General features: G+C 40.1%; 2 protein-coding genes across 2 annotated transcripts; one reads left to right on the top strand and one right to left on the bottom strand.

The window, feature by feature from the left end:
* Positions 1-3815: 3815 nt before the first annotated feature.
* On the top strand, positions 3816-4607 carry MELLADRAFT_104869 (uncharacterized protein; the record flags this gene model as incomplete). Its single annotated transcript, XM_007408194.1, has 4 exons — positions 3816-3986; positions 4056-4151; positions 4233-4270; positions 4460-4607. 4 exons carry the CDS (start codon positions 3816-3818, stop codon positions 4605-4607), a joined length of 453 nt encoding a protein of 150 aa, XP_007408256.1.
* Positions 4608-7631: 3024 nt separating this feature from the next.
* On the bottom strand, positions 7632-7844 carry MELLADRAFT_124514 (uncharacterized protein; the record flags this gene model as incomplete). The annotated part of the gene is made up of 1 exon (XM_007407993.1): positions 7632-7844. The coding sequence occupies one exon, from the start codon at positions 7842-7844 to the stop codon at positions 7632-7634; it is 213 nt and encodes a 70-aa protein (XP_007408055.1).
* Positions 7845-27918: the final 20074 nt, after the last annotated feature.

Below are 27918 nucleotides of genomic sequence, written 5' to 3'. Positions count from 1 at the left end.
CTTCACACTTCATAATGTTAGTAAGGTGCTATCTAGTCAATTAAACACTCTACATATGTTCAAACAGTTCTGCATGAATATCTCTGTAGGATCTTTTTGAGACCAGCTACAGATGTGATGTCTGAATGAAAAATGTAGAGGAAAGGCTCACCTTTTTAATGCACTTCAAATCGAGTGTTTTGATTCAGAACTGCAAAAGTTATTGATGTTTGAAGATTTCAAAATCCTGTCTTCAAAATCAAGGGCCAAATTTCAGGTATTGTTACAGGTGGGTTTTTGATGATTCTCAGCCTTTATTGTTAGTACATTAACCAATGTCCGTGTGTAAAATACAAAAAAATACTCATCATGACGCTCCAACATCTAGGAACAAGGTGCATATTTTTTCAGATTTTTAGCTCTCTTCCTGTTGCCTCAGTACTTTTCTATGTCAGTAGTTTTCTTTACCGCCAGGTAAAGATTACATTTTGTGTAGTGTTAGGTTTAAGGACTTAGTAAGGTTAAAATATGAAAGAAAAGCATTATATTGGTCAGCAACAATGTTGATATTGATGGTTGATAAGGAAGGATAGAGGTTGTTAAGGGATTAGGAAAATTTGAAGTTGGTAAACAAGGGTTTTATGGGTAATTTGCATATATGGTACACTGCCAGCATTAAGTACGTTCCTTGGTGGGAATATGGGTCCTAGGGACCAGATTCCACTTCTGCTACTGTTACACAGCTCCATGAATACTTCCCAAGTCGCCATTGTGATATATGTAGTCAATCCTTTGAAATGCATGTCTCAATCTGAACAAAGTCACAGAAGGTATTACATGTGATTTGCATGTCTAAATGAGCAGATAACTGAGCAAACCTGTATGTAGCTGATAGCTCAGGTCTTACTCAGATTTTTGCACATATGTAGCATAAGCTTTATGGCTCAGATGTGCAGTGCAAGATGATTTGATGACCCAATATACTCTCAATCATGTTCCCAGCTTAGGTCATATTCCCACCAAGGAATAGTGGCTCTCAAACCTGACCCAGTTACAAAAAACCCGGTTGCCCCAGTTGAATTTTTGGCTGGGAGCTGTCGACAAATGTCAACTTGATACACAAAGTTACTGCCAAAAAACAACTGGGTCAACTGGGTTTTTTGAAAACCGGGGCAGGTTTGAGAGCCACTAATGTACTTAATGCTGGCAGTGGTACATACAGTGGGTAAACCCAAGTCCATGTTCCAAGCCCGCCCACATGGAGTTGTGGGTCCAAAATTTTTGAGATTTTGTTTTTTGTCTTTTTTTACGGGTGAGGCAGGTTTGAGAGTGGTGCCAAAGTTTAAAATTTTGATCTTTTTTCACACAAGAATGAGATTTGAAGGTTATTTTCCACCATAAAATTGAATCACTGTACTATTATGAAGACCACCTTCTCATAAAAGACATGGAAAAAGAAAAAAAGTCAGCTTGTCAATCCATCATGAGTACCTTCTTATAAAAATGATATTAACCAAGGCAATGAGTATTTGAGATCTTACTAAAGTCTATCTATTTTTGTCAGCACTCAAGCTCTTTGTACTGACCAAAGAGCCTTAAGTACTACACTTGCATTTGTAATATGGGATAGCTTTGAAATAAAACATTCCATCACTTATACCGGTCTCATATGAAGACATATTAAATAGTATAGTCCAAGCTCAGCGGTCATCTCAAAGACTTTTTAAACATAAAAGATAATAACTACTTTTGTAAAGAAGAGATTCAGATGGTTGCTATAACCAAATGATTCCAACAAGCTCTTCTGAATGAGGACGTGTTGCATACCAGAAGTATTAGGCTAGTTAATACTACTCACCTTAGCACCATAGAGATGAGGTGATCAAAATGAACCAAGTTACTTCTGAACTTATACAATTGATAAGAAGTCAATTAAAACAAATTAATCATCCTGGAGAACAAATTGATTAGAATCTTCTATTGACATTCAAAAGACTAGTGAGACCAGTCTTGAGAACTAAATTGAAATTAATTTGCACGAAAAGAGAAGACGTCTCAATTGAAACTCACGTACAGAAGAATACGCCAAGGAAAAGTATCTCTGATGTCTCCCTTAAATCAGAGCAAAAAGAACATAAATATAGGAGAGTCTCTCCAAGGGATGGAGGGACTCACCTTCCCATACTTTAACCAAATATTTCAGACCTACCTCTGTTTGGAATTCCAGCTAAGATCATTATGCTTGTATATAAATCTCAGTGCCATTTCACCTGTTGCTTAAAGTCAAAGAATTGTTGACTTGTCCTTCCTAGTATCTTGAACTATAATCTGTACTTTTCTCTACTCCTAGTATCTTATTAGTCCCAATGCATCTGTCTACTTTCCGGCTAATATAGTCCCATTGTATTCATTCTTTCTGCCTAATAGCTTTGAATATGAAATGTTATAGATTCAAATCCAGAACATTTTTATGTACCTAAAAGCCACGTAGATCTCCTTGGTCACTACCCAGTTCTTGCAACACAAAGTTGGCAAGATCCCTGTTAGTCTTCGGACGCAGGCTACTCTAGATTGTGTATCTCCGAGATTATATACCAGGCCCAAAGTTTGACCACCTTACATCTGTTAACTTACAGTGGGCCTCAGAATCATGTTTCTTTGAAACATTGTGAGGAGCTTGTGGTCTTACCCACATTAATTGTTATCATTATCCTTACTTCAGGATGAGATACAACAGTGGATATCCCGTGTAACCAGCGGAATCCCTTGTCAGGACTGTGAATCAAGTAATCACTAGACTACTTGACTCTCTAAGTAGTAGCCACCCTGACAAACCATAACAGTGTATGTAATTTTGCCACACACCACATTCATATGTCCAGTTTCCTGCACAGAAAGGATAGCTTTAAAAATAGGACTACATAATAATCAAAGTAATTAACATCCCCAATAATTAATATTCTTAAATCCGGATTCACCCCCCAAAACCACTGAATCCTACGCCAATTTGGCAGCAATTCAGTAATTGAGTTGGTGAAACACCGGGATCTCTCCGCTTCTCACTTGAGGCCTACATACGTGAATAGCCGTGAGTAGCATTGAATGATGCTGATCATAAAATCCAACAACGCTCTCTATTTATATTCTTTTCTATGCCTTATGCCTGCTGCACCCGATTCCAAATGCCCTCCCTGTGACTTTTCATCTTTGCTGATACATCCTTTTTACTTTTCCCAAAAGCACTGATCTTTTGCCTCTATCATTTTGCTCCACCGCCACGCGATGACAAAAAGCATCTCATGCATGAAGTGTACCAAAAGCTTTTCTTCGCGCGAAATGCCATCTTATTGTTCTCTCATGCTTTATCGTAATGAAACCTTCAAATGATGCCATAGCCCTCTTTTCACTCCTGTTATCTAGCAACTACTTACTTTTCCAAAAAGCTCCCGTTTGTTCGCCTCCCCAACACATCGTTTTTGCTGTGCATGTAAAAGCACTTATACCTCGGATCTATCCTATTGATCATTCCATCGCCACGTGATGAAAAGCCTCTTATCTACGAAGTTTTTAAAACGTTTCTCCTTGCTCAAAGCGATATTGAATTGTTCTCTCATAATTTTTGTGATGAAACTTTCATATTTTCCCCAGGACATTTGGAATGCAACAGTTGCTGACACTGATTGTATTCTTGAGATCGATCTCGCCATCGTAGTAAAAAGCACTCTTCCGCTTTCCTCCACTTTCCTGATTGCTACTGAAATCACAGGCTCCGATCAAAGTACATGCTGTCCGACACGGTCTCCTGAAAAGAACCGATTGTTGAAACCAAAACCATCATGTCAGCTATTTGTCCTTTCCAGCGAAAAGGCATCAAATCAACGGCATCATGCAGCATGCTACCCACGCAATTACCAACGGAGTTATGGATCGCAGAAGGGTGGGAAATGGTTCCCCTACGTTGTCTGTTGCTACCATCGGCTTCAATTGTAGCTGGGGTCTCTTTCTCAGTTCGCTTTTTCAACCCCTTTTGTCTCACCTTTCCTTGGTTTGATATCTCTTCGGGGTTCTTTTCACAGTCTGATTCTGATGGAGACGGCAAGGGTTCTTCAAGTGTGATTGAAGATGATGACCGTGTTTCTGAGAATAGTAATGCTCAAGCTCATCATCAACAAGTTCAACTGCATAACACTCCTTTGACGCGTCCCTCATCAGTGCCGCTCAATAACTCATTGACAATTTGACGATCTCATTAGACAAGACCAAATAGTACAAGGATCGTTTCAGATAGTTGGTTGAATCCATTAAATTCTAATCCTTCTTAATCTCATCATCATGATGGTCGAAATTCTGATGGATCCTCACCACAGTATGGAAATGCTAAAGAGTCATTCCTGATTTACTTTTTTGGTGGATCTACCAATGGGATTGGTGGTGGAATGTTATCACAGCAAACTCAACCACATTGATTGAATTGACATAGTCTTACTGGTATGGGTCATGATAATGGTTCGAATCAACATAGATCTGGTGGATTCAGAAATTCTGGATTCGAAGCTGTTAATGCTGCATTCAATATGAAGAGTCTTGAAAAACATATGCTAGAGGGAGTACTTATGGTACTTTACTAGATTTGGGATTCCTATCCAGCAGATGAATTAAAATATTTTTTGTTTAGACAACTGAAGAAGAATAGAGGATACTGTTACCTGATTGAGAGCACAGAGAAATCAACCTGACTAGATCATTAATGTCATCTTATTTTCGAATTGTAAGAAACACAATTCAAGATTTAGTATCAAAAGGTTCGAGCTTTTCTGTCTTTTTAATGGATGAATCAAATTAGAAATCTAATATGTGTTTTTTTTCTACGTTGGTGATAGCTGTGATGGACCTCTTAGTAAATCGTGTTAAAGAAGGAGTCCAGAATAGATTGGTATCCAGTTTATATTGAGAAGTTTTATTTGAAGGACTTTTAATGCAAGATGATGGATTAATCCATGTCTCATCATCTCTAACTTGAGATGAAGTCAGAAAAGCCAAACTTTCTAACTTGGGAATAAGATCAATACGCTAGGTATTGATGCTGGGTGCAAGACTTGCTCCTGAAGAACAGGAGTGAGTCTTGCTCAGCTGTGGGTGTAAAAAACGCCTAGCGTTTGAAGCATCCCCGTTAGGCATCCGTAAGGGAAACCTACGAGAAGATGCTACGATCTCAGAAGATTGGGGGACGGAGATCCTTAGAGCCGAAGGGTGGGAGGGGTCTGAAAGACATGAGGGCTCAAAAAGGGATTATCGATGATCCACAAGTTATCTTCAGGATGATCGTAGGATTTCGACGGAGGAGACGAGATGGGAGGAGAAGAGAGAAAGACGAGAGAGTGGGAAGACTTTCTGGAGCGGAAAGAGGGAAGAGAGTGAGTCTTCAAGCTCATGAGATCATTCAGGGCGCAACGGCCTGTCTTACCACACTCGTCATTTCCAACCTACAGGACATCTCTAAGAGAACTTGTGACATGGCCGGGGGACATTCCTCGTGCCATTGTCACATCCTTACAATCCATGTCTCATCATCTCTAACTTGAGATGAAGTCAGAAAAGCCAAACTTTCTAACTTGGGAATAAGATCAATACGCTAGGTATTGAGATTTAAAGGTTGTAAACTATGAATTGGATGATTCTGCGTCAAATGAACTATTACTCATCATGTTCTGACGTCATTTGACACATGTAATCATCTACCTTCATTTTTGACTATTTTCACCTATTTTCTTCACTTACACACCTTTTACTAAGCTTTTCTTTCCTTCTGTAACTTTACACAGCAATTTCAAACCGTGAAAATCCTTTAAAACACTCTTGGTAACCTTATTCATTACTAATACCACTGTTACATATGTAAAACTACCTGTAAACCCTTGTAAACCAATTTCGACTTTTTTCCATTTCCTTGATAACTTCTATTTTCTCTTATCAACCACCAAGATTAAAGTTGTTACTGACTAACATAGTGCTCATCTTCCATATTTTGACCCTACTAAACCCATAAACCTAACATTAATACCCTAAAAACCATTTCCAACCTGTATACCTCTGTTTTCGAGTTTTTCTTATGTTTTTTTTTCTTTCTTTCTTTTTGTAATCTGTTGGTTAATAGTTTATACTTATCATATTAAGTTTGTCTAAATAAATTGAGTATGTAAAGATAAAATATATGTTATATAATTGATGTGATTCAAAATTCAATTTTTCTTGATTTTTTGGTTTTTTTGATTGGTCTCATAGATTGATTACCACACCGGCAAAGTCAAGGGCATCAAGGTTTGCAAAGCAAGAAGGATTTTCTCAGCCACACAAACCAAGAGGCCCAGCGGCGGCGCCCCCCCGTACCAATTGTACTCAGCAACTTAAAGTGAGTACAAAGGGTGGAGGTAGTTTCAGAATGTGGTAGGCATCCGGAGACAAATAATGTACAGACCTGTAAAGGTTATGTGAAATGGACAATCCCGTAAAGGATTGTAAGGACATAAGTGCAATAAACAATTCCAGTAAGAATGGAATACTGACCACTATACCAGTATAGTTGGATTTACCAAATATCCTGAAAGATGCCTACACCAGTTTGCAAAAAAAAAATCTGACTATACTTCAGTATATTTAATCTATACTGAGTATATTTCAACTATACTATACTCAGGTCAGAACTATACTATGCCAAGTATAGCTCAGATGCATTATAGTGTAGTGCATTATAGTATAGTGCAGTATAGTATAGTATAGTATAGTATAGTATAGTATAGGATAGTATAGTATAGTATAGTATAGTATAGTATAGTATAGTATAGTATAGTATAGTATAGTGGCAATACTTTTTGGGTGGCCGCTTGAGAAGATACATGGTACAATGATATAACCCATAATGACAACAGTTGCAACTTCAGCCTCAGGGAAGACAACCAGAATTAGTGTACATGTTCAATATCATATGTAAAGACCAAAGGCACTTTGAAGTTTGAGAAATGTAAAATAAATCAATGTAAACAACAAATGGCAGAGCATATCCAACAAAGCCTTTGAACATCTTGCAATGCCACCAACCCCAATGCTTTAAATCCGGTGTCAAGCCTAACAAAAGCAAGACACGGACATCTTGACAACAGCTGACATGTTGCCACAGGCCTTGAGCCTCATCTTTCAAGTACTCAATGATGATTTTGTATATGCAAAGGTTGTAAAACAGGACCAAGTAAAAAGGCAAGTTGTGGATGGAGCTGGAGCCAATGCTGTGGCCTTGACTGTGGGGAAATTGGCTTCAAAATTTTCAGGCAAGTGTGACAACTTTTCTAGCCAATGAGATATACAACTCTGATCAATTCAAGAGTAAGAATTGAAAAGAGGAAACAGTACACTTAAGATGAACAGAGACCACACAACAAAAATATTTTGACTGATTCTTAATCAATTCAATCCAGATCAGAACTACTGGAAAAATGAAGCAATACACAATAAGAACCAAAAACTCTACATTTTGATCAATTCCAAAGTGATAGTGTTTGATCAATGCTGCCAAATTGGGTCTGCTTGCCAAGTCATCTGCCATATGTGTGGTGTGAAAGGCATGTGGAACTGGGCAAACCATTTGCTCATTTGGAGCCTCAGGGTTTTCTAAGTGAATCGCACGTGCAAAAATTACCTTTACAACGACATACATGATCTGGCTCAACTCCAGCAATGTTGGCATGGTCGGCTATATCAACTTCAACTGGTATGATTTGCTTTTCACTCTTGAGACCCTGAATCATTGCGCCAAAGGCTTGACTGAATGTTATAGACATCAAGAGCATGGCTGCAACATTGCTGAGTTTCATGATGAAGGATCTAAGTTGTTGGCCAAGCTTTAGTTATCTAGATCGGCCATCAAGTTTACAGATGGAATATTTCAAGACTCACCCGGAAGCTAGATCAGTGTAATTTGTAAAAATGTGTGTGGGTTGGTATGTGTTGAAAACCAATAGTATCTAAGTTAAACAAAGGGGTAAATAAAGTGGCCATGTTAAGCCCAATATAAAAAAAAAATCTCTAGATAGTTTATATGTAGTTGCGGGAGGGAAACATACCAAGACAATTGTGCACAGTAGACAAACAATCAATGATATGACTGGATTGGAGTAAGTTGTCAAGGAATCAGGGGTCTTCTTGTACTCTTGGAAGCCCTGCTGAATAGCTGTCTTTCCGGCTCTTCTTGCTCATCATGTTGTGGAACATAATGCTATGTTACCTTGAATCACCTTCAATGATGTGTACATATCATGCTGGCTTTGAAAATACAAATGTGTTTCAATCTTGTCTTGTGGAGAAGCTGATTGTAGACTGGCATGTTTTTTGTTTCTCTGTTCTCCGCTCAAATTATGTTACATCGTTTGATGTTTTAGATTTCCTTGGCTTGATGTGATAGGAAGTATGATTGCCAGTGCAACCATTGCTGTGAAGTCAAATATGTGAATGAAAAGGGAGAGTTCAATGCCAGGTTTCAAATATGATTGAGATTATAACAGGTTTCAATCAAAATACATCAACTTCCCCATAATACCCCACCCGTCCCCGCCAAGTTTTTGTTCTCCGCTCAAATTATGTTACATCTTTTGATGTTTGAGGTTTCCTTGGCTATATATGATCAGAAGTATGATTGCTGGTGCAACCACTGCTGTGCAGTCAAACAAATGAAAATGGAGAGTTCAATTCCGGGTCTCAAACATGATTGAGATCATAAAAGTTTTTGATCAAAATACATCAACATACCCATAACGCCTCACCCACCCCGCCACACTTTTGTTCTCCGCTCAAATTATGTTACATCTTTTGATGTTTTAGATTTCCCCGGCTTGATGTGATAAGAAGTATGATTTGCAGTGCAACCATTGCTGTGACGGCAAAAAATTGGAAATGGGGTGTTCAATGCCGGGTCTCAAATACAATCCAGATCATTTAAAATACATCAACTTACCTGTAACCCCTAAGCTTAACCAAGCCCCTCTTGTGTGTTTGCCGCTCCCTGGAAGAGGGGCTTAAATCGGACCACTGTTTTTGGCTGGAGAGCTCTAAGAATGATACAACTCTTGAGTCAAATAATTCCAGTCGGATATCAAGCACGACTAGATTGGTAGACAAGATGGGATCCTGCTTTGTTGTTGAGGAAATTTGGTTTTGGGAGAATAAAATCAGAAGAATTTGGGGTTGAGGGACACTGGTGGATATGGGGTGATTACAGAGTGAGACAGCCAATTGGACCAAGGGTGTTGTCAAGAGATATTGATGATGGTTGATGTAGATTGAATTGATTGGGTTGAAATGGGGAGGGAATGGCGGAATTGGGTTTATGGGCAAAGGGGGAAGCAAGCCAGCTGCTGTGGTGAGCAATTTATAGGATCAATTAAAAATTGAAAAATATTAGTTTACCAGTGTATTATTAAAGAGGAGTGCTATAAAAATGTCTAATGGTATCAAATTCATCAAAAGAAGCGCTTAAAGGGCTTATGCATTACATTTTACATCATCTATTAATTTCAACAAACTTATCAAAATCAGTATAAAATATTCAGAAATGGATTTCAAAAAGAAACTAAATAAAACGGTAAATAGGCTTGGAAAAGGTTTTCAGGGTATACATTTTAGGTTTAAGGACTTAGTAAGGTCAGAATATGAAAGAAAAGAATTATATTGGTCAGCAACAATTTTAATCTTGATGGTTGATAAGGAAGGATAGAGGTTGTTAAGTAATTAGGAAAATGTGAAGTTGGGAACCAAGGGGTTTATGGGTAATTCGTGTATGTAGTAAATACGGTGGGTCAACCCAAGTCCATGTTCCAAGCCTGCCCACATGGAGTTTTGTGTGAGCCTACTAGCGTCTGTCAGGCTAGTAGAATCAATAAAAAGGTTGTAGAAGGTGTGGTAACTTCTACCAAAGTCATGTAGATCAATATCTACGAGTATGAATGGGTAGAGATTTAGGCGTAAGAGCTTTACTTGGAATAAACAAGTAAAGAATCCTGTTAGTTGACCTTTAAACAAAGGCTTTAGCCCAGGGATTTTGGGTTAATTATTGTCTTTACAATAATTAAAAATAAGAGCAACTGACACGCAGTTCTCAATCCTGATTTGATCCTCTTCTTACTGAAAGAAAGGTCAAAGAAGGTGGTGTTAAATTCTATTTCAACACCGGGAACTTTACACTCTGACTAATAGAGATTTCCCTGTAGATTTAGAGTTTCTTATATCAGATGAATCCCAAATCTGATATAAGCAGTACCCAAGGACTAATTCCTTACAAGTAATTCCACCAATAGCGCAACTGCTCCGCTCAAATGAGCGCAAGCGGAGCGGTTTTGGCATCCGCTCAAACATCCGCTACCGAGAGCGCAGGCTGCGCACCGCGCTCCGAGGATAGGAAAGTCCTGAGCGGAGCATATTACTCCGCTCAGAGCCGGGGCTTGAGTCGCTTTTTTATGTTTTTTTTTAGACTTTTCAGGTCTTTTGTAGTGATGAGCGCCACAATATAGCGTTGTGCGCCGCACACTGGTGTTGCACTATGCACACCGAAGTAAGAAAAAAAATAAAAAAGAGCGATGTTGTGCGTAGTGAGATTGAGCGCAGAACTGCGCCCCGCTCCCAAAATAGGTTGAAAACCTGCGCGGAGCGTAGCGGTTGCGGTGTTGATTCCACCAAATGGATATCACAAGAACTACTGATTATGGAGTCTAATCAGAAACAAAGTTGAATGAGCACACAGAATAAGCAACAAGACACAAGTTTTGAGTTTCAAGGTTTGTAGAATCAGGCCTTCAAAGTTTGGTAATTGATAAGCAAAGCTTAAAGGTTCTAGGAAGATGAATAAAAGCAAAGTTGTGTAGTTGTGGAATAATAATGTGATAATGTTATTCCTCTCAATTTGGCTGGATTTTCAGGGTTTATATAGTCTGAACCTTGGAAATCTTTGGACTACAAGTGCGCACAAATTGTGGTTCTATGGTTAGGTTCATTACAGTAAGACAGTTACTATTGGGTTATAACTATATTTCACGTGTTACATATGTGTTAAGGCTGTGAAATATATTTTGGTTTACATCAAAGTTATGAACATTCACACCCTTTGATGTAAGTTCTGCACATGTTACATATGCTCAATCATATGTAACTTGACTCTTGAAGCTGAGCCTTGAGTTGTGATTGCTATGATTTTCAGGTTTTTATTATAATACGTCGCCCATTGGTACTCTGGTTTAGTACTCAGGGCTGACATTTTGGGTCCAAAACTTTTGAGAATTTTCCCAGTTTTTTGTCTTGTTTTACGGGTGAGTAAGGTGTGGGAGTGATGCCAGAGTGTAAAATTTTGATCTTTTTTCACACAGAATGAGATTTGAAGGTTATTTGCCACTATAAAATTGAATCACTGTACCATTATGAAGACCAACTTCTCACAAAAGACATGAAAAAGTAAAAAAAAGTCAGCTTGTCAATCCATCAGGAGTATCTTCTCATAAAATTTATATTAACCAAGTCAATGAGTATTTGAGATCCTACTAACATCTATCCATTTTAGCTTTGAAGAAGGAAACCACTATTTCCCACCGGGAACAAAAATACCCCCCTTTTTTTGGGGTAATACCCGTGGATACCCGCAGAGTACCATAAACTCCAGGCTAACAATGGCCCCGGGGGCAGTACACTGGGAAATTTTAGGGGGGAGAGGTAGCCCCCAATCACAAAACCGAGCAATACCGGGCTATTCATTGCAATATATCATCTTGACCGGGGGGGAGCATCACCATTGTGAACATAGCCACTTGTCCAAATTTGGAAATCCATCCACCAAACTAAACACCAGCCAATGGGACTAACCACCACAAAACAAGCAAGCAAGCCTCTAACCTGTATGCAGGGCAACCAACCACTGTTCAAGGCAAATCAAGACAAAATGAACTGCCTCATGATGGCAAGTCTCCTTTCTTTCTTCTTGTTGAAAAAAAACTCAGTCTTCCTTCCACTGATATCACTCTATTACTCTACTCTGACCGTCTATCACAGCAATCCCACATGTTCACTTCTTTTTCTTTCAATTTCCATCATACCAACATTCACCATTTGGTGTTATCACTATTCTTTATGTCAAAGTGGACTTGGAACAATGCGTCTGGATCTTCAAAGTCTTTGAACTCAATCAGCTCAAGCCAAGCTAGCACAACACAACCAATGCAGCCTTTGACACAGCCTTTCATTCATCCCCTCTCTAACTTTTGGTTACCTGGGCTTGGATACCCCAATCCTTTCTTATTTTCAAACCCATCTGGTGCCAGGAATGGCTTCATACCTAGCATTTCAACTGAGCAGATGGCACAACCACCGTTTATTCCCAATCCCCTGTACCACCAACCTCCTCCACATCCTTCAGGATCCCCAACAATTCAACCTTCACTTCCTAACCCCTTAGAAGCCAACCACCAAACAGGTATGTCTCAAAATAACTCTTGAGTTCAAGTTCCTTTTGTTTTACTTACCTTCCTGTAGCTCCCACAGAGCCCATTCAAGTTGAGAATGAGACCAGTTTTTATCTTGATGTTTTTTAGGACAAGCAAGACGATGATTGGCCACCTATTGGTATGAATCATCTCATCTTGAAGCGATCTACCTTAGACAACTTGTTATCCATAATGCTAACACCAATCCTGCTCTTTTCATTCAACTTGAGGGGCAGAACAAGTGCGTACAATGCTATTACCTAAGATAGGCAAACAGTTCATTGAGAAGGAAGCCGGTGTCATGTACATGAATGCTGTGGCAAGGCATCAAGGTTATGTGTTATTGATCAAAAGCCACCAGACCAACAAAAAAATTGGGAACATCCAAACAAAGGCAGCCAGCCACATCAAAGTCAAAACTAATGATCCAAGCAAGGAAACCGTTGACTCCAAGGAAAAGGACAACAAGAAGGACAAGGTTTGGTCGAGTTCATCTAGGAAGACTGGATGTACGTTTGAGGTATCTTTGAATTTCCACTCAACCAAGGGACGATGGGTGATCACATCTGACGGGATCAAGAACCCACTCAAAAATGTCCACAATCACTCTCCGTTTGAGCATCCCTATGACAAAAGCCAATATTGGCAAATTGCACCAGATGATGACAATAAGGTAGCCCTACTAACTTCAGCAGGTTGTTGACCCCGCCAAATTTGTTCCCTTATTCAGGTAGCTAACGGTGCCAACCCTCTAGTGCGGTACATTTATAATGCTTGTGCACTTCATAAGAAACTAGCAACTTAGCGGCGGGCGCCGCCATTTCATGTATGGCCCAAAGTCATCACAATGTGTCTCACAAAGTCGGAGGTGAAAAAAATCCCATATATACCAACTATTGGCCATACAACCAAATGCCTTGAGAGGACAGAGAGACAGAATCACCTCAGCACAAAAGTATTTGAGCAATCTGAACAGAATTACCTATGAAAAAGACTGAGGTACCATGCAAAAATGGGTCACGCTTGAGGCGTGAACCTCATTCTTTTGAGACATTATCAGTAGAAACACCTCCTTCATGTTCAAGGTTGATGTGTTTGGTGTTTTGATCTTGTAATTATACATCTCAGTTCACAAGGCTTGTCAAACCCTTGTCCATACATCATTACTTTGATATGTTGAGCCACACTTGAAATTTTGATTCTTCAAATGCAGTAATGAATGTGGTCATTGATTGACCTATTTGTTACACAGAAAGTTTATCCATAACACTTGCCTCACTTCATCATTCAAAGATGCAAGTCACTATGGGCAGTTTGAATAAAAATGTACTTATTTGTGAGGATTAAATTTACCACAGCATCCACTTTAATCTCATTGTCCTTGGTGAAGAAATGGAGGAAACGGCTCAATTAAAAGTACAGAAAGTACATCCCATTTGCACACATAAGAAAATGTCACAGAATTCAAGACTATACTGGAAAGGCTTCAGATGTTCTGTAAGCCGAAGATAGAGTATCTCAGATAGTCAACACAATCCATGACCCAAAGTAATACTCATCAAGGAACAGGACAATTGCCACATTGTCACACATAAATCTGGTTGTAGCAAGTGTTCACAAGACCCAAGACACCATTTCTGCATAAGAGAGCCAAGTTAAAAACATCAGATAGTCATATCAAACAAAATTCCAAAAATAAGTTGACTATACTCTCATGTGGTGGGCACAATATTTCAAAAAAGAGACACCCAGTCGTGCCCAAGGGGGGTCGGGTGCACCCGCTATTTGCCTGGGCGCACGAGAAGGTGCAACAGGCGCAAAGAAAAAAAATAAAATCACATCCGGTTGATATAAAACAAACAATTGTACAAGATTTGCATTTACAAACATCTTTGCAACTAATATTTGTTCATCAACATCAATTTCAGCTTGGAATTGCAAAGTTTCACAAGAGTTACAATCTGTGTTATTGTAGACATTATGAGTTTGGTGGAACATTGACCAACCAAACACTGTTTCACATTCAGTTATAGTGAATATTTGTTTAAATGCTTTTAACCCAGTGATTAAGGGTTTTAATCCAGCCCTTCAGTGCCTGAATGTTAGTCTTTCGGTCAATTTATTGCTGTGGTATGGGTCAAAGGTCATTTTTTATACTCTGGAGTATGTGGGGCGCGTTCACCCCCAAGTCCAAGAGAAAGGCCGCGTGGGGCGCGTCCGAAGGCACAAAAAAAGTGTTGTGTTCACCTCATGACTATACTCACAAGCCTTAGATTGTCTAAGTACCAACAATCAATATGGAAATCAATACCCAGCTCATCTCTAAACCAATCCATCAAGTTCTGTGGCAAACAGATGTAAATCGCTGTTTGTCAGATGGGGTACACACCCATACAATTCAACAACCACATAACAAGAGCTTTGCATGTGAAAATTCATGTGTAAAAAGACATATCAACCTGAGAAGAGTGCATAGTCCCACCAGCTCTGCATACTTCCAATTTGTGCCATGACAAGTTGTGAAGATTATGTATCCAGAACTCATGCTACCATGGTATATGTGTAATTGCAACAACTTGTATGAGATTGAAACATTGTGGAGTGACATCTGTTGATCTGTGGTTGCAATTGGATTGATCAAAGTGCATTTGTATGGAGTTTATTGATTTGAACAGAGGAAGAAGGCCTTGCATAATCTGATGTGTCATTATCCATAACAAAAGCTGATAGTAGGAACTAACTGAGCCTTTACGTGTGACTACATAACAAGACAGAACAGTTGAGGGGCAGTGCATTTATCAAAAATACAAAATGTACTTGTACTGCACTACACCATCAGACTCGGAGTTTGATTGTAATGCACAAAAAGCCTTACTTTGGAATATTTTGTTGCAGGAGTAGATGTGATTTGATGTACAGCTCAAATGAAAAGTTAATCCCCACAGGAACAACACCTCAAATTTACAATCAATATTCATTTGATCTGACTTCTTACTCAGACTAGCCAATTGGGCGGCGGGCGCCGCCATTCTATGTTATGAGCTTACTGGGAATATCAATTGTTTTAAATGGTATGGAAATTGTTCAATTTGAGCAATGATGGCTTTTAATTTGAAGGGATGTTGCTGATTTCATGTACTTTGAGAATAAGAAATTTTTGAGATATGGAATGAGCACATGATCATCAAAGTTGAATGCACTTGTTGACCTTTCAGAAGAAGCAATCCAGATCGGGGTTAATATGGTTCAGCTTAGCTAAAGATCACAATGATTTCTTGTTATCCTTGTGGCTTGAGTATATTTTTGATTGTGGCATTGTGATTGCACCACAATAGAATTCTCTGAAGATTGTAAAAGGTATGGAATGTACCTGTCCAATAACCACTGTGATCAGTTCATTCACTAACTCTTTGAAGTTTCCAAAAAAACACAGTAAAAAAATAGCAATCAGTGAAGATACAATCTAGAAGGTTTTTAGATGGATCAATATGTCAATTCAATCCCTTGATGGATAGTACACTTTCAGAAGTGACAGTGGTTTTTGTTCAAAATTGGGTGTCTCCCCTTGTCTACGATGCCAGATATCTGTAAGACTCCTCGACGGAAGTCTTCACTAAAGGTGGATCAGGAGTCTTTGACTCGACAACGTAATCTAAAACCCAGCTATGTATTCCTTAAAAGACACAAATCTAGCTCCGTCCGAAGAGTATTCGGTCAAGACAATCAGACAACAGTTCTAGCACCAATGATAATGAAAAGACAAGGATGAAAGGTAGTGAAATATGGTAATGCTCACCTAGCTCCGTCCGAAGAGTATTCGGTGAAGAAGAGATCTTCTGGAGCTAGGGCGAAGTGATGACTACTATCCTGTGTACCTGTCTACTCCCATGACTTCTGTACTTCCGTCTCTATGTAACCCTTACATCCCTCCCCTTCTAAAAAAAATCCCTACGCCTGGATACCGCAAAAGAAAATTTTGAAAGATATCAAAAAGAAAGAGAAAAAAAATGGCATAACGCGCCCTTAAACTGACATAACTCGTCCCATCTGAAAGAAGAATAAAAGTTAAAAAATTCGAAAAAAATTAAACTAATGAAATCATAAGGTAAAAAAAAATTGAACTTGATTGAAAAGAGAAGAAAAAAAAAGAAAAGAAACAGTGTAAAGTTTGAGATAGAATTGAGTTGATGATATTTTTGATGTCATAAATCTTGAGGTGAATTGAGTATGCCTTGACGTCTTGAATCTTGCGTGAAATCGTAATAATCATTATTTAGCCTAGGTGTGTTGCTGAGCCTTGTTCGTCCTTTGATCTTGTATTCTTCGTCTGTCGTTTTTGGCAACTGTAATGCAGAACCAGGCCGAAACGATGATGCTCACATGTGTGGCCGAGGTATTGTTTGACAAATTTTTTTTTTGTAGACGCCTTGGCGGTGCATACTAAGTGGGAGGACTTACTTTTGGCCCTCTGAGCCTTGCTCTTCCTCCCTCCAACGATATTTCTTGAGTTTCGATAGATGGAACACATTGTGTGACTTGTCTTCTTCATTCAATCTTAGTCTGAAGTTGCGTCCTCCATTAAGTGACTCGATGATTTTGTATGGCCCATCGTATCGAGGTCTCAATTTTGATGTCGGTCTGCCTGTGCCTCCAACAATCTGCTGCCTGTCTTTGCTGTCGATCAGTACCCAGTCACCGTTTGAGAGGGTGTCGCCTTGACGTCGACGGCTGTTGTAGTGGACTGCTTGGTTTATACGGCTTGTCCACAGCTTGTCGCGGTACTGTGCCCAGGCTGCTTGTCGGTGTGCGATCCACTTGGCCACATTACCTCCCACCTCGTCTAGACGGCCTGCAACGGGGAAGAGTCGCGGTTTTCTGCCGTAGACGAATTCGAACGGTGAGACCCCGGTTGCGACGTTGAGAGCGCTGTTGAGTGCGTACTCCACCGCTGGTAGTGCTTCTAGCCATCGGCCGTGTCAATTATCTACCAGTTGGCGCAAGACTTGAACAATTGTTTTGTTCGACTTCTCGCTTCTGCCGTCTGCTTGGGGATGGTAAGAGGTCGTTAGATTGACATTCACGTGTAGTAATAAGTTCAACTCCTGCCAGAATTTTGACGTCCATGCTTTGTCACGGTCACCGATCATGGTTTTAGGTGCGCCGAAAATTGCTAGCCAGGCACCGAACAGACGCTGAGCCGTTCTCTCTGCCGAGTCGGTTTGGCACGTTGGTATTGCCCTGGTGAATCCGGTCAGTCGACACGTACAAGAGAGGATCATGTCATATCCACGCACTTTCGGAAATGGTCCGATAAAGTCAAGTGCTATGTCTTCCATTGGTTGTCGTGGGACCTCTGTAGCTTGAAGCCTTCCCGACGTCAATGTTGTCCTTGCTTTCAGTTTTTGACAGCTGTCGCAAGAACTGACAAAGGATTTGACGTGTGTCGACATTTCTGGCCAAAAGAACTGTTCTCGCAGTTGGGTCAGTGTCTTCAAGGTGCCCAGGTGGCCTAATGCTGCATGTGCTTGCTGCATCAATCGTTGACGTAGGTTGCCCGTCTCTGGAATCAACAGTCGACCGTCGACGTAGATTAGACCGCTCTTCCACTCTGTTCCTTCTCGCAGAGGCAGTGTTTTTTGAACCTTCATGCAAAATGGGTCACTAGAGTATCCGTTCCGAATTAGTTGGATGGTTTCTTTGTCAAACTCGGCTGACACCTGGCATGTTGCGACTTCTTCTCGTCTTGAAAGAGCGTCTGCTACAGTGTTCTCTTCGCCCTTGATGTAGTTGAATTTCAAGTCGAATTGCGATAGTGTCTCCAACCAACGGGCTTGACGTCGGCTCATGTTTCTCTGAGTTAAAAGATGTGTCAAAGAATGATGATTGGACATCACGTCAACCTTCAGACCTAGGAGGAGGAGTTTCCATTTTTGCAAGGCGTTGATTACCGCCAATAATTCTTGCTCGTGAACTGGGTAGTTTCGTTCTGCCGGTGTCATTGTGCGGCTCTCGTACGCTATAGGTGAAGACCGATCCCATCTTTCACCTTGGAATAATGCAGCGCCGAGTCCGTGGCCACTTGCATCTGTGAACAGCCAAATTGGTTCGCCCGAGTCGTAGTCAACTTGTCGTAATACTGGCAGTGTCGTGATAATTTTCTTGATATTCTCAAAAGCTTCATCTTCCTTCTTGCCCCAGGAGAACGGCTCATTCTTTCTCTTGCTGCTTGTCAGTGGAGACAATGTTCCTACATAATGTGCTAATCCGTCGATGAATTTCTTGAGGAACTGCACGGTGCCTAGAAATTTCAGTAGTTGTTTTTGAGATCCCGGTGTCTTCCATTTTGAAATCTTTTCAACTTTGGCATTGTCTGGGCACACTCCATCTGCGCTGATTTCGTGTCCTAAGAAATTTATTGATGTACGAAAAAGTTTACTTTTTGATGGAGAACAGTACAGGTTTGCTGCCTTCAGCCGCTTCAAGACTTCTCTGACGTGAAGTTCGTGCTCTTCTACCGATTTTGAAAAAACAACCACATCATCAATGTATACAACGCAGTAAGTACCTATGATGTCACCTAATGCTTCCTCAACTCTGCTTTGATGAGTAGCCGGTCCATTAGTTAGTCCCATCGCCATAACCGTCCATTCAAACAGACCAAATGGTGTCTTTACGGCTGTGAGTGGAATGTCTTCCTCCCTCATTCGTGTTTGAAAGAATGAATTAATTTGGTCGATTATTGAGAACACACTTCCTGTGCTGACGAGTCGGACTGCCTCGTCTACATTTGGCAATGGGCTTCTGTCTTTGACAGTGTACTTATTGAGTGTCCGATAGTCGCATACCCATCGTGGTAGCGCGTTTGGATCTTTCTTGGGGATGATCATCGAGGGAGAGGCATATTGGCTTGTCGATTTCCTAATGCGTCCTGCTTTCAGATGCTGGTCAATAAGTTTTCCCCACGCAGGCAGGTACTTCTGCGGGTAATTGTATTGCTTTTCATTAATGACAACATTGGGGTCCGTCAATACAATCCGATGTCTGACTTTTGATGCGGTGTTTTGCCCTTCAGGCGGTATGAAATCGTCTTGCTCATCATCAACGACAGCAGGCAATTCTTCTGGAAACAACCCCGAAAACTCATTCAAAACGCGCTCCTCCCTCGCTGTCAAATCACGGTTGGCCTGCATCCTTTCAAGGTTTTGGATTACACATGATACCATAGATTTCTTCATTGATTCTGTGATTTCATCTTGCAGAACTTTCTCAATAAGGATGGTCTTAGTAGGTACATGCGTGACAGTGCGATTTCTAAGTGAGACATCCAAATGAAACTTTTCCAGGAAGGGTGTACCCAAGATGACATCATAGTTTGTCCCCAATGGTGCGATCTTGAAGAAGGTGGATCCAAAACGCAATTTCGGATCTACTGAGCTAACATTAGCAAAGCAGAAATCCTTGATTACGTGCGGGGCGGAGGCAGTCGAGATTGCCAAACTCACCTCAATTGGTGATACGAGAGGTCTAAGCGGGATTTTCGCCTTCTTGGCTGTTGGTTCCGACATGAGGTTGGTTTCCGCTGCTGAATCAATTAAAGCGCGCAGAGGACAACCGTTAATGACTAGCTCCAGGATGATTGACTTAGTTTTTTTCTTGTTGTCAACGCACCCTGCCTCCTCTTCTTCCTTCAAATGCGCCACCAAGATGCGATCCGCCTCTTCGTAACGTTCTAACTCGTTGGCAAATAAGTCTGGTGCTTGACTAAAGGAAACTTCTTGACTGATGGCTCTGACCGGGACTGGCGCGGTTGGTCTTCCTGCCGGTCGTTGCGTGGGAGCTCCAGCCGTAGGATTAGGTCTGGTGACGGTGTTTGCCGGTGGGTTCGAGCGGCCACGCGGCCTAGGTCCTGGGTCAAAAACGCTCAGGGGTGGTAAGGCTATATAGCCCCCCTTGATCGGCCCTTTGCAATTTGGATTGCCACATTCAGTTCTACAGGCTGAGCAGATCCCACGGTGTCGGAGGTATTGGTGAAAATGCCAGGCGTAATCCGCACGCTCTTCTGGGGTTTGACGGTCGTTGGTATTCCCGTTATTCCTCTGGTAGTTAGTTCGGCCGGCTGGTGCTTGGTACGTAGGTTGATTAACTTGTGCCGTGGATTTAGTGATCATGTTACTTGACTGTAATAATAACCAAATGTCTGAGCCGGTCGCAACAAATTCTAGCCATTTGAACGGGGATACTTTGAGTAGACGTCTATCCGTTACCCAGCGTTGAAACACTTCTGGAGCGCCCCAAACAACATATTCTGCTAAGTTCTTCAATTCGATTGAGCTCTCCACTTCGATTAGCGTGTAAAGGTCTCTTGCCCGATTGGCGTACGTCTTGAAGTCCTCATTGCCTCTCATTTTCAATTGACGTATTGCCTTTTCCGAGTATTCCAACCAGCCTGTTGGTAACGTAGCTGTCGCCATGGCATGCATGACTTCGCTCCATGATAAACCAACTAATGCGTCTTCTGATCGACGAAGCCAATTCCCTGCCCTTGGTTCAACTACGATGGATCCCAGGATGATCAGTCGTTCCTGGATATCATCGAGTCGCTTGAGTCGAAAGAATTGCTCGACTAAACGACGCCAGTTGAACAGCGCGGAAGGGTCTTCAACAGGTCCGGTTAATTTCGGCGCTTCTGACAGTTTAATGTCGCATGCTCGTACGGGTTTTTCGATAGCTGTTGTCTCGGTTTGGTCAAAGAGACTTTGCCTTCCCAGTTGCAGAGCTGGTTGTATTGCTTGCGCGAAAGAGACTCGACCTGTCGTGCCTGGACTTGTTGTCGGTTCGCGTTCTCGCCAGCCGGGGCTGGGTTCGAACAGGTTTGCTGATGTCGCTGAGTCTGCCGGATGAGTTGAGTGGGCCGGGGTATGGATTCCAGGGGGGCTGGTAACGTAGAATTTTCTGGGATGGCCGCTAGATTGCCTGACATGTTCCGAGGACCAGGTGGAGTTGGAGTACCGGGTGATCAATACTGACTGAAGTTGTTATCCACTCGTGCCGTGCCTTCGGATCCCATTGCTGCCGGAGCCGAGGTGTTCGCGGATTGTTGTGACAAAAGAAATTGAGACATTGAGGCTTCCAGAGCTCTGATACGATCTCTGTCCGTCTTCAAGGCTGCTACTTCTGCCTCCAACCTCGCAATCGTCGCGTCTTTGTCTTCCTGGTCGCGGGACTCCATGCGTTTCCCTTTGTCTTTTGACGAACCTTCTGTCGGGGTAAAAACGAAACTACCTGGAGGGTGTGGTGTGTCCTGGGCGAGTTTTGAGTTAAAGAATTGTCGAATGATTTTTGTATCCTTGGTGATAGTCGGTTCGTCTGGATCAAGTAGGTCAGCAGGTGTCGAAGTGGCAAATTGTGTCAAGGTTGAGCTTGCTTGCAGCGTATAGTTGCTCTCGGGCGTGTCAACGGTGGCTTCGGGCTTATAGTTATATCGTGGCGGAGCTGGCGGCGATGGGCTTTCAACAGATGTCTTTTCTTGTCTCTGGCGACGTAAGAAGGATTCTGGGTCACTGATGAAGTTCAATGGTAGATTGAATCCCATCAAGTATCGCACGGGTGTCTGGTGTCAAGGATTTTCAAGATAAGGTTTTGGTGCAAGAAAAAAAAGGTTTCGGTGGTAATTCAATCTTCTAGGTTGACAGACAAGAGGTGATAGATTAAAAAAGTGTAAGACTCCTCGACGGAAGTCTTCACTAAAGGTGGATCAGGAGTCTTTGACTCGACGACGTAATCTAAAACCCAGCTATGTATTCCTTAAAAGACACAAATCTAGCTCCGTCCGAAGGGTATTCGGTCAAGACAATCAGACAACAGTTCTAGCACCAATGATAATGAAAAGACAAGGATGAAAGGTAGTGAAATATGGTAACGCTCACCTAGCTCCGTCCAAAGAGTATTCGGTGAAGAAGAGATCTTCTGGAGCTAGGGCGAAGTGATGACTACTATCCTGTGTACCTGTCTACTCCCATGACTTCTGTACTTCCGTCTCTATGTAACCCTTACAATATCTTAGCTTTCTGCATTCCTGATTATATTATTTTTCATTCATCTTTAATGATTTGATCCTAATTGATTTGGGTGGTAAACCTCCAATCTTCAATTCACTTTCTTTGTCTTTCATTGATTTTTCTCTGCTTGGTACTGTACTCTTCATTATCACTTGGACTACTTCTACCGCCAATTGTCATGAAACAAACATCATGGAGGGTTTCAGCTAATGTTTACTCACAAGTTTAACACACTGCTGTGAAGACACAAAGACAAATAAGGCTGATATACCTTTTGGTCACCTTTACTAAAGGGTATCACCACAAACAATTGGAAAAAAATCACCCCAAGGATCCAACTAAATGATCCTTCCCAAACATGCAATTCAGAAATGAAATATCTTTCTATCTAGGTAGGAGACTAAAACATAATTTAACAAAATTTAACAGAGAAGCCAAGTCATCCAGTTGATTCACAATTAGTGTACCTGTCAGCCACCAACATCTAGCAACTTTAATTCACAGCACACTTGAGTAGTTCTTGCATTTCAATCATTAATGGTATGTGCTTCATTGGAAATGATTCAATGTCATTTAACTACAATGCAAAAAAGGAAGTAATAAAATTGAGTTTCTTGAATTTTAAGTGTTTTGATAAGGGCTAGTTGTTTGTTGCTTCAATTCATCTGGCCTATTTCAGGGTTTCTTATTCCTCATCCTTTCTTGGCTAGTTGGGATGAGATGGTAACTATGTTTTCAGTTAATTTCTACAATCTTGTTCTTAATTGATCACAATGTAAATTCATTGTTTTTACACGCTTGATACTCAAGTGAGAGAGGTGTAGAGTTAAATTCAAATATATATTCTTCTTATGTATTTTATTTATATATAATATATGTAGTAAGGAATTTGTTATGGATACCTGTCAATACGACGGCGGTTCTGCTCTGCAGGACTTCTCACAGTTGACAGGTCTAGCTGCACAAATCAATGACACCATTTGGATTGTTCTTCCTAATCCCATCTAGACCAAAAGCCATGTGGATTAAATCAGTCAACCAAACATATATGTCAGGTTGTAAAAAAACTTATCTCATCCCCCAAAATTCCTCCTCCAGATTTACATGCGCCATGTGGAAATTGTAGGGTGAAACATTCTGTATATGGATTATAAACTGTTTTCTAAAGAAATAAATAAATAAATCAGGTCAACTTAAGATTAGTATCCAATATCATCACAAAGAACAAAAAGAAAAGATCAAGCTTACAAAATGGTTCAAGTGGTTCATAAGATTCAGTGATACATTCTTCCTTTGGAAAAATATATCTTTAGAAAGGAAAAAACTCAACACAGTAGAAAAAAGTTACAAAGAAGATCACTAAACTGATTCCAAAGTGGATGTATAGAATTCGTTTGTTCAAAACAAGTTTCCATATTTAATAACCAATTCAAGCCTTGTTCTTGATAAGTGCTTAATTCTAATTTAAAATTTTGAAATTTTTAAATCAATTGCAGGTTTAACTTCATTTACACTCATTTTCAGAAAGTTTCACCAGGGTTTGCCCGCAGAATTCAACTTTTGCTTGGAATTATTGTTGAGATTTGTGAGATTGACTGTATTTTCAGATTAGCTAGATGAAATTGAGCAGTTATTATTCTTACTCCATCATTCAATTGTTTGATGACAGTGCCCAAGATTTTTAGAACATGATAACATCAGAAATAGCCTTTTTGAAAATCAAGTCCACCATTTTCAAGAAAGATTGAAGCAATGACTGACATGACAAAGATGAGAAAAATCACTATTATAGCAAATTAGATAAGTCTCAACCAAGTGTAGGTTAGGTTCATTTTATTGTGATTTGATGAATTGATGGATTATGTATTCAATCCCATTTTCATTGATCCTGAATAATGCAATAATAAATTCCAAGCGCAATTGATGATTTTCTTCTCATATGGTCTTGTCCAAGTACAGTTGTATTCTTTTATCGAGCCTTCACTGATGTTATATCACTGAAATGATTTTAGATTTACATCTTGGTAGAAGATTGATTGTTGAAGACAGTTCAAGTGATGTTGGTAAAGTCTCAGCAATGACACAGACAGATGTTGTTTGAGTTTAGAAGCCGCTGTGATTTACAATGAATAGATATTGATTCTTCTGAGTAAAAGCAACCCAACTTTGTTTTGATTGAGGCATGGTTTGCTTTGATTTGAAAGGTTGCAAAAGGGGCAGTTTGATTGATTTGTAGCAGATTACTGGTTCCAATATAGCAAAAGGCAAGGAAATGAGATTAAAGCATGTAGGTTTGAATGTGAAGATTTGTTTCAAATTCACTTATGCATGACCTTGATGTTTGGCGCAATTCATCTAAAATGATTTGTTGAGTTTAGTAAACAAAGTTGTATAAAATAAAAATGCAGAGAGCTTTGAAAAAACCCGTACCCAAGATCCTTAGTAAACTTTGAGACTGAGCTCTGCATAACAAAGAGAGATTTGATCAAAATTCGTATGGTTCAAGAGTTTGAGCACTTCACGCATGTTGTTCTATGTTGCTCATATTCAACTCGGCGGATGATATGTATGATTATTTGCAAATAAGGTCTAGAATCGAAATCGAGCTGGTGATGACTATCTACATAGTCTAATGATAAAGCTTCTAAGCTATTTGTGCTTGTCATGTGGTACATGGGGATGGATGAGTTGATTCTAGAAAAGCTCTTCCCAAAAATCCAATTCAATCAGGTAAATCAATCTATAAATGGATCTTTGATCCAAAATTGGTCCAAAATGGATGTCTGATGACATGTAAGTTGTCCATCAAGGGCAGAGAGGTACTAAGTGGCGACTCGGCAACCGGCTTCATTAAAAATGGTGTGATACAATTTCTATGAATTGGGGTCACTTGCCGATAAGGGTACCAAATAACCACCTCTGGTACAGTGTTGGAAAGGCCTGTGATTTGAACAGTACAGTGGATGAATCAGTCACTGTGAAAGATTGTAACAAAATTGAAGATGATCCGGATATGCTCTTCAGATCCTATCAATCAAAACATGTATATGATTGGATTGAGCCAAAGGACGGAAACCCACAATCAATACAGTCAAAAGTGATTGAAAGGTTTTCAAAATTTTCTTTCCAATGTGTTGCATGACTTGTCGGATAGTAGAATTCTTTGTTAGCTCATACATAACCTAGAGACAAGGTTTTGTATGGTCGAGAGGGATGAAGAAGGCTGTTCCTTTCTATTTCTTGTTAAGAGGAAGTTGTAGAGTCAGATACTTGATCTTATTCAACTTGATGGCGACCTAGAGAAACAGACAAAAAGCAATGATTGATCAGAATCAAAAAGAAATGGGAAAGAAGAAGACATGGAGGGTCTTTATCACGATCAGGACATACTAAGGTACTTTTGTACTGTCCTTGAAAGACATCTACGATCATACTATCATTCCTTCCAAATTGCAGCCAATTTAATCAATTGTAAATGACTGTGACCATTGCTAAAACCAGATATCTCATCTATCTTAAGAACTCTATTAAGATCTTCATGTAAAGTATCTAACACAAACGTTATGAGTTCTTGTGAATCTTGTTGACCATAACCTAAAACAATGAATCAAACCTTCCAACAATCGATCTGAATCTAAAATATAAATACGTCGAATCGACTCGCATGAAGGACCGCTCAATCTTCTTGTGCTCCAGCCTCCCGGTCCTTTTGCATCACAGCACTTTTCATGCTTTTTGAATTTAATAATTGGTCATTGTGCTTTTGTGCTTTTTATATTTTAGGTGAAGAATGCAATCACATATGCTTCCTTTCTTAGTGCACATCTGTGCTTCTCTCACCTCGTGTGTAGCACACAATGAAGTTTTTTTTGATGCATTGCTTAAAGTGTGTGCAATCAAACTTTCTTTGTTGTGATATATTGTGTTTTTGATTGCACTTGTCATGCTTTTCAAACATGATCCCTGATTGTTTTCATGGTTTGTTTATTGTGCTTTCTTTATTAATGCATGACTGCGATCATATAATTATTCTCTAAATACAATAGATGAATCGGGTGCTAAAGTTCATAAAACCATAAGCAAATAGATGAGTAAATGCAATAGGAAGGTAGGGAAGAACAAAGTATCAAGACTTACAGCGCGTATTACTTATAACACTGAGTCCTACCAAACCTCAAACAATACCTGGTTTGAAAACTTGGTTTGATCATTAGTACCAACTGATCCAGTAACTCTTTTCAATCAAGAGATGAAACCAACACCGTTACTACTGGAAGCCTTCTGAGCCAAAGCATCGGTTACTGGAGATTGAAGAGTGGTGATTGGACATTCTTGATATTTAGGATCAGTTTGTTGATATAATTCATTCAATCCATTTGATCTAACCAAGGCTTGCCACCGATTACTGAAACCGTGGTTTGTGCATCTGAAACTCCCTGATTAGCTTAAGATTCATCAGACGTGATGTATAACCAAATACCATCATCTTTTTGTGGTTCAATGACTGAATAGTTTTCTGTATCAGTTAAGAGAGCTTCATTTGGATTGATTTGATCTGATTCAGGTTTAATTGGGGCTTGAGAAATCTTGGAGGTCAAGAGTTGGGATCGAGGGTTGGGAAGGTGGATTACATAACCTCCAAAGTCCTAGAGGTCTAGAAAGGATTGGATCAGGTAGATATTCATCTAGATGAGTTTTGTTTCGTTTGGCAATGGAGAAACAGATTTGATCAGGCGAGAATGACTGTATGATGATGATGATTCATGATGATTCCAAGATGCGAAATGATGGGCAGGAGTCAAGATGGTGATCAAGGGGTAGACTCGAGGGTGGTTGAGGATTGTGGCAGCTTTCTGCAATCATCTTGATCTGGAGTTGTTGTTGCACGGGGACCTAAGGTTAGGTAGTTTTGGCCAAAAAAATGCAGGGCTTAAGGGTTTAATCCAGTTTTGCCGAGAAACACGGTTGAGCCTTTAGTGTTATGATTAGTTCAGCCCTTGGAAGTTTTCAATAGGTTATATGTTGATAAAACATAGAAATGTTTCTCCTGGAGTATAACTGTGAATCTTTGCTTGCATGATTGGCTGTTATTCAGTGGTAACATATTGGTTGTGCCCCCCCACACTTTTCAAGTTTGGTCAATGCTATGGAAAGCTACCTGCTTGACTACATTTGCACAATGATCTGAGAGAAATAGAGAAGGTGTAACAAAGTTTCTTTTAACCACAAAACAGCCTTGAGATCAAAAATAAATATGAAACCAAACTCAATGGTGTTATGAAGAAAGAAATAATATAATTAAAAATTAACCCCCAATCAATCAAGAATGTGTATCAAGTGAAAAATAACTGGATGACTCAGGTGGATTATTT

This window comes from Melampsora larici-populina (assembly GCF_000204055.1).
Source record: "Melampsora larici-populina 98AG31 unplaced genomic scaffold MELLAscaffold_11, whole genome shotgun sequence".
NCBI lineage: Eukaryota > Fungi > Basidiomycota > Pucciniomycetes > Pucciniales > Melampsoraceae > Melampsora > Melampsora laricis-populina.
The sequence above is the reverse complement of the archived record's forward strand: the minus strand, read 5'-3'. Positions and strand labels throughout refer to the sequence as shown.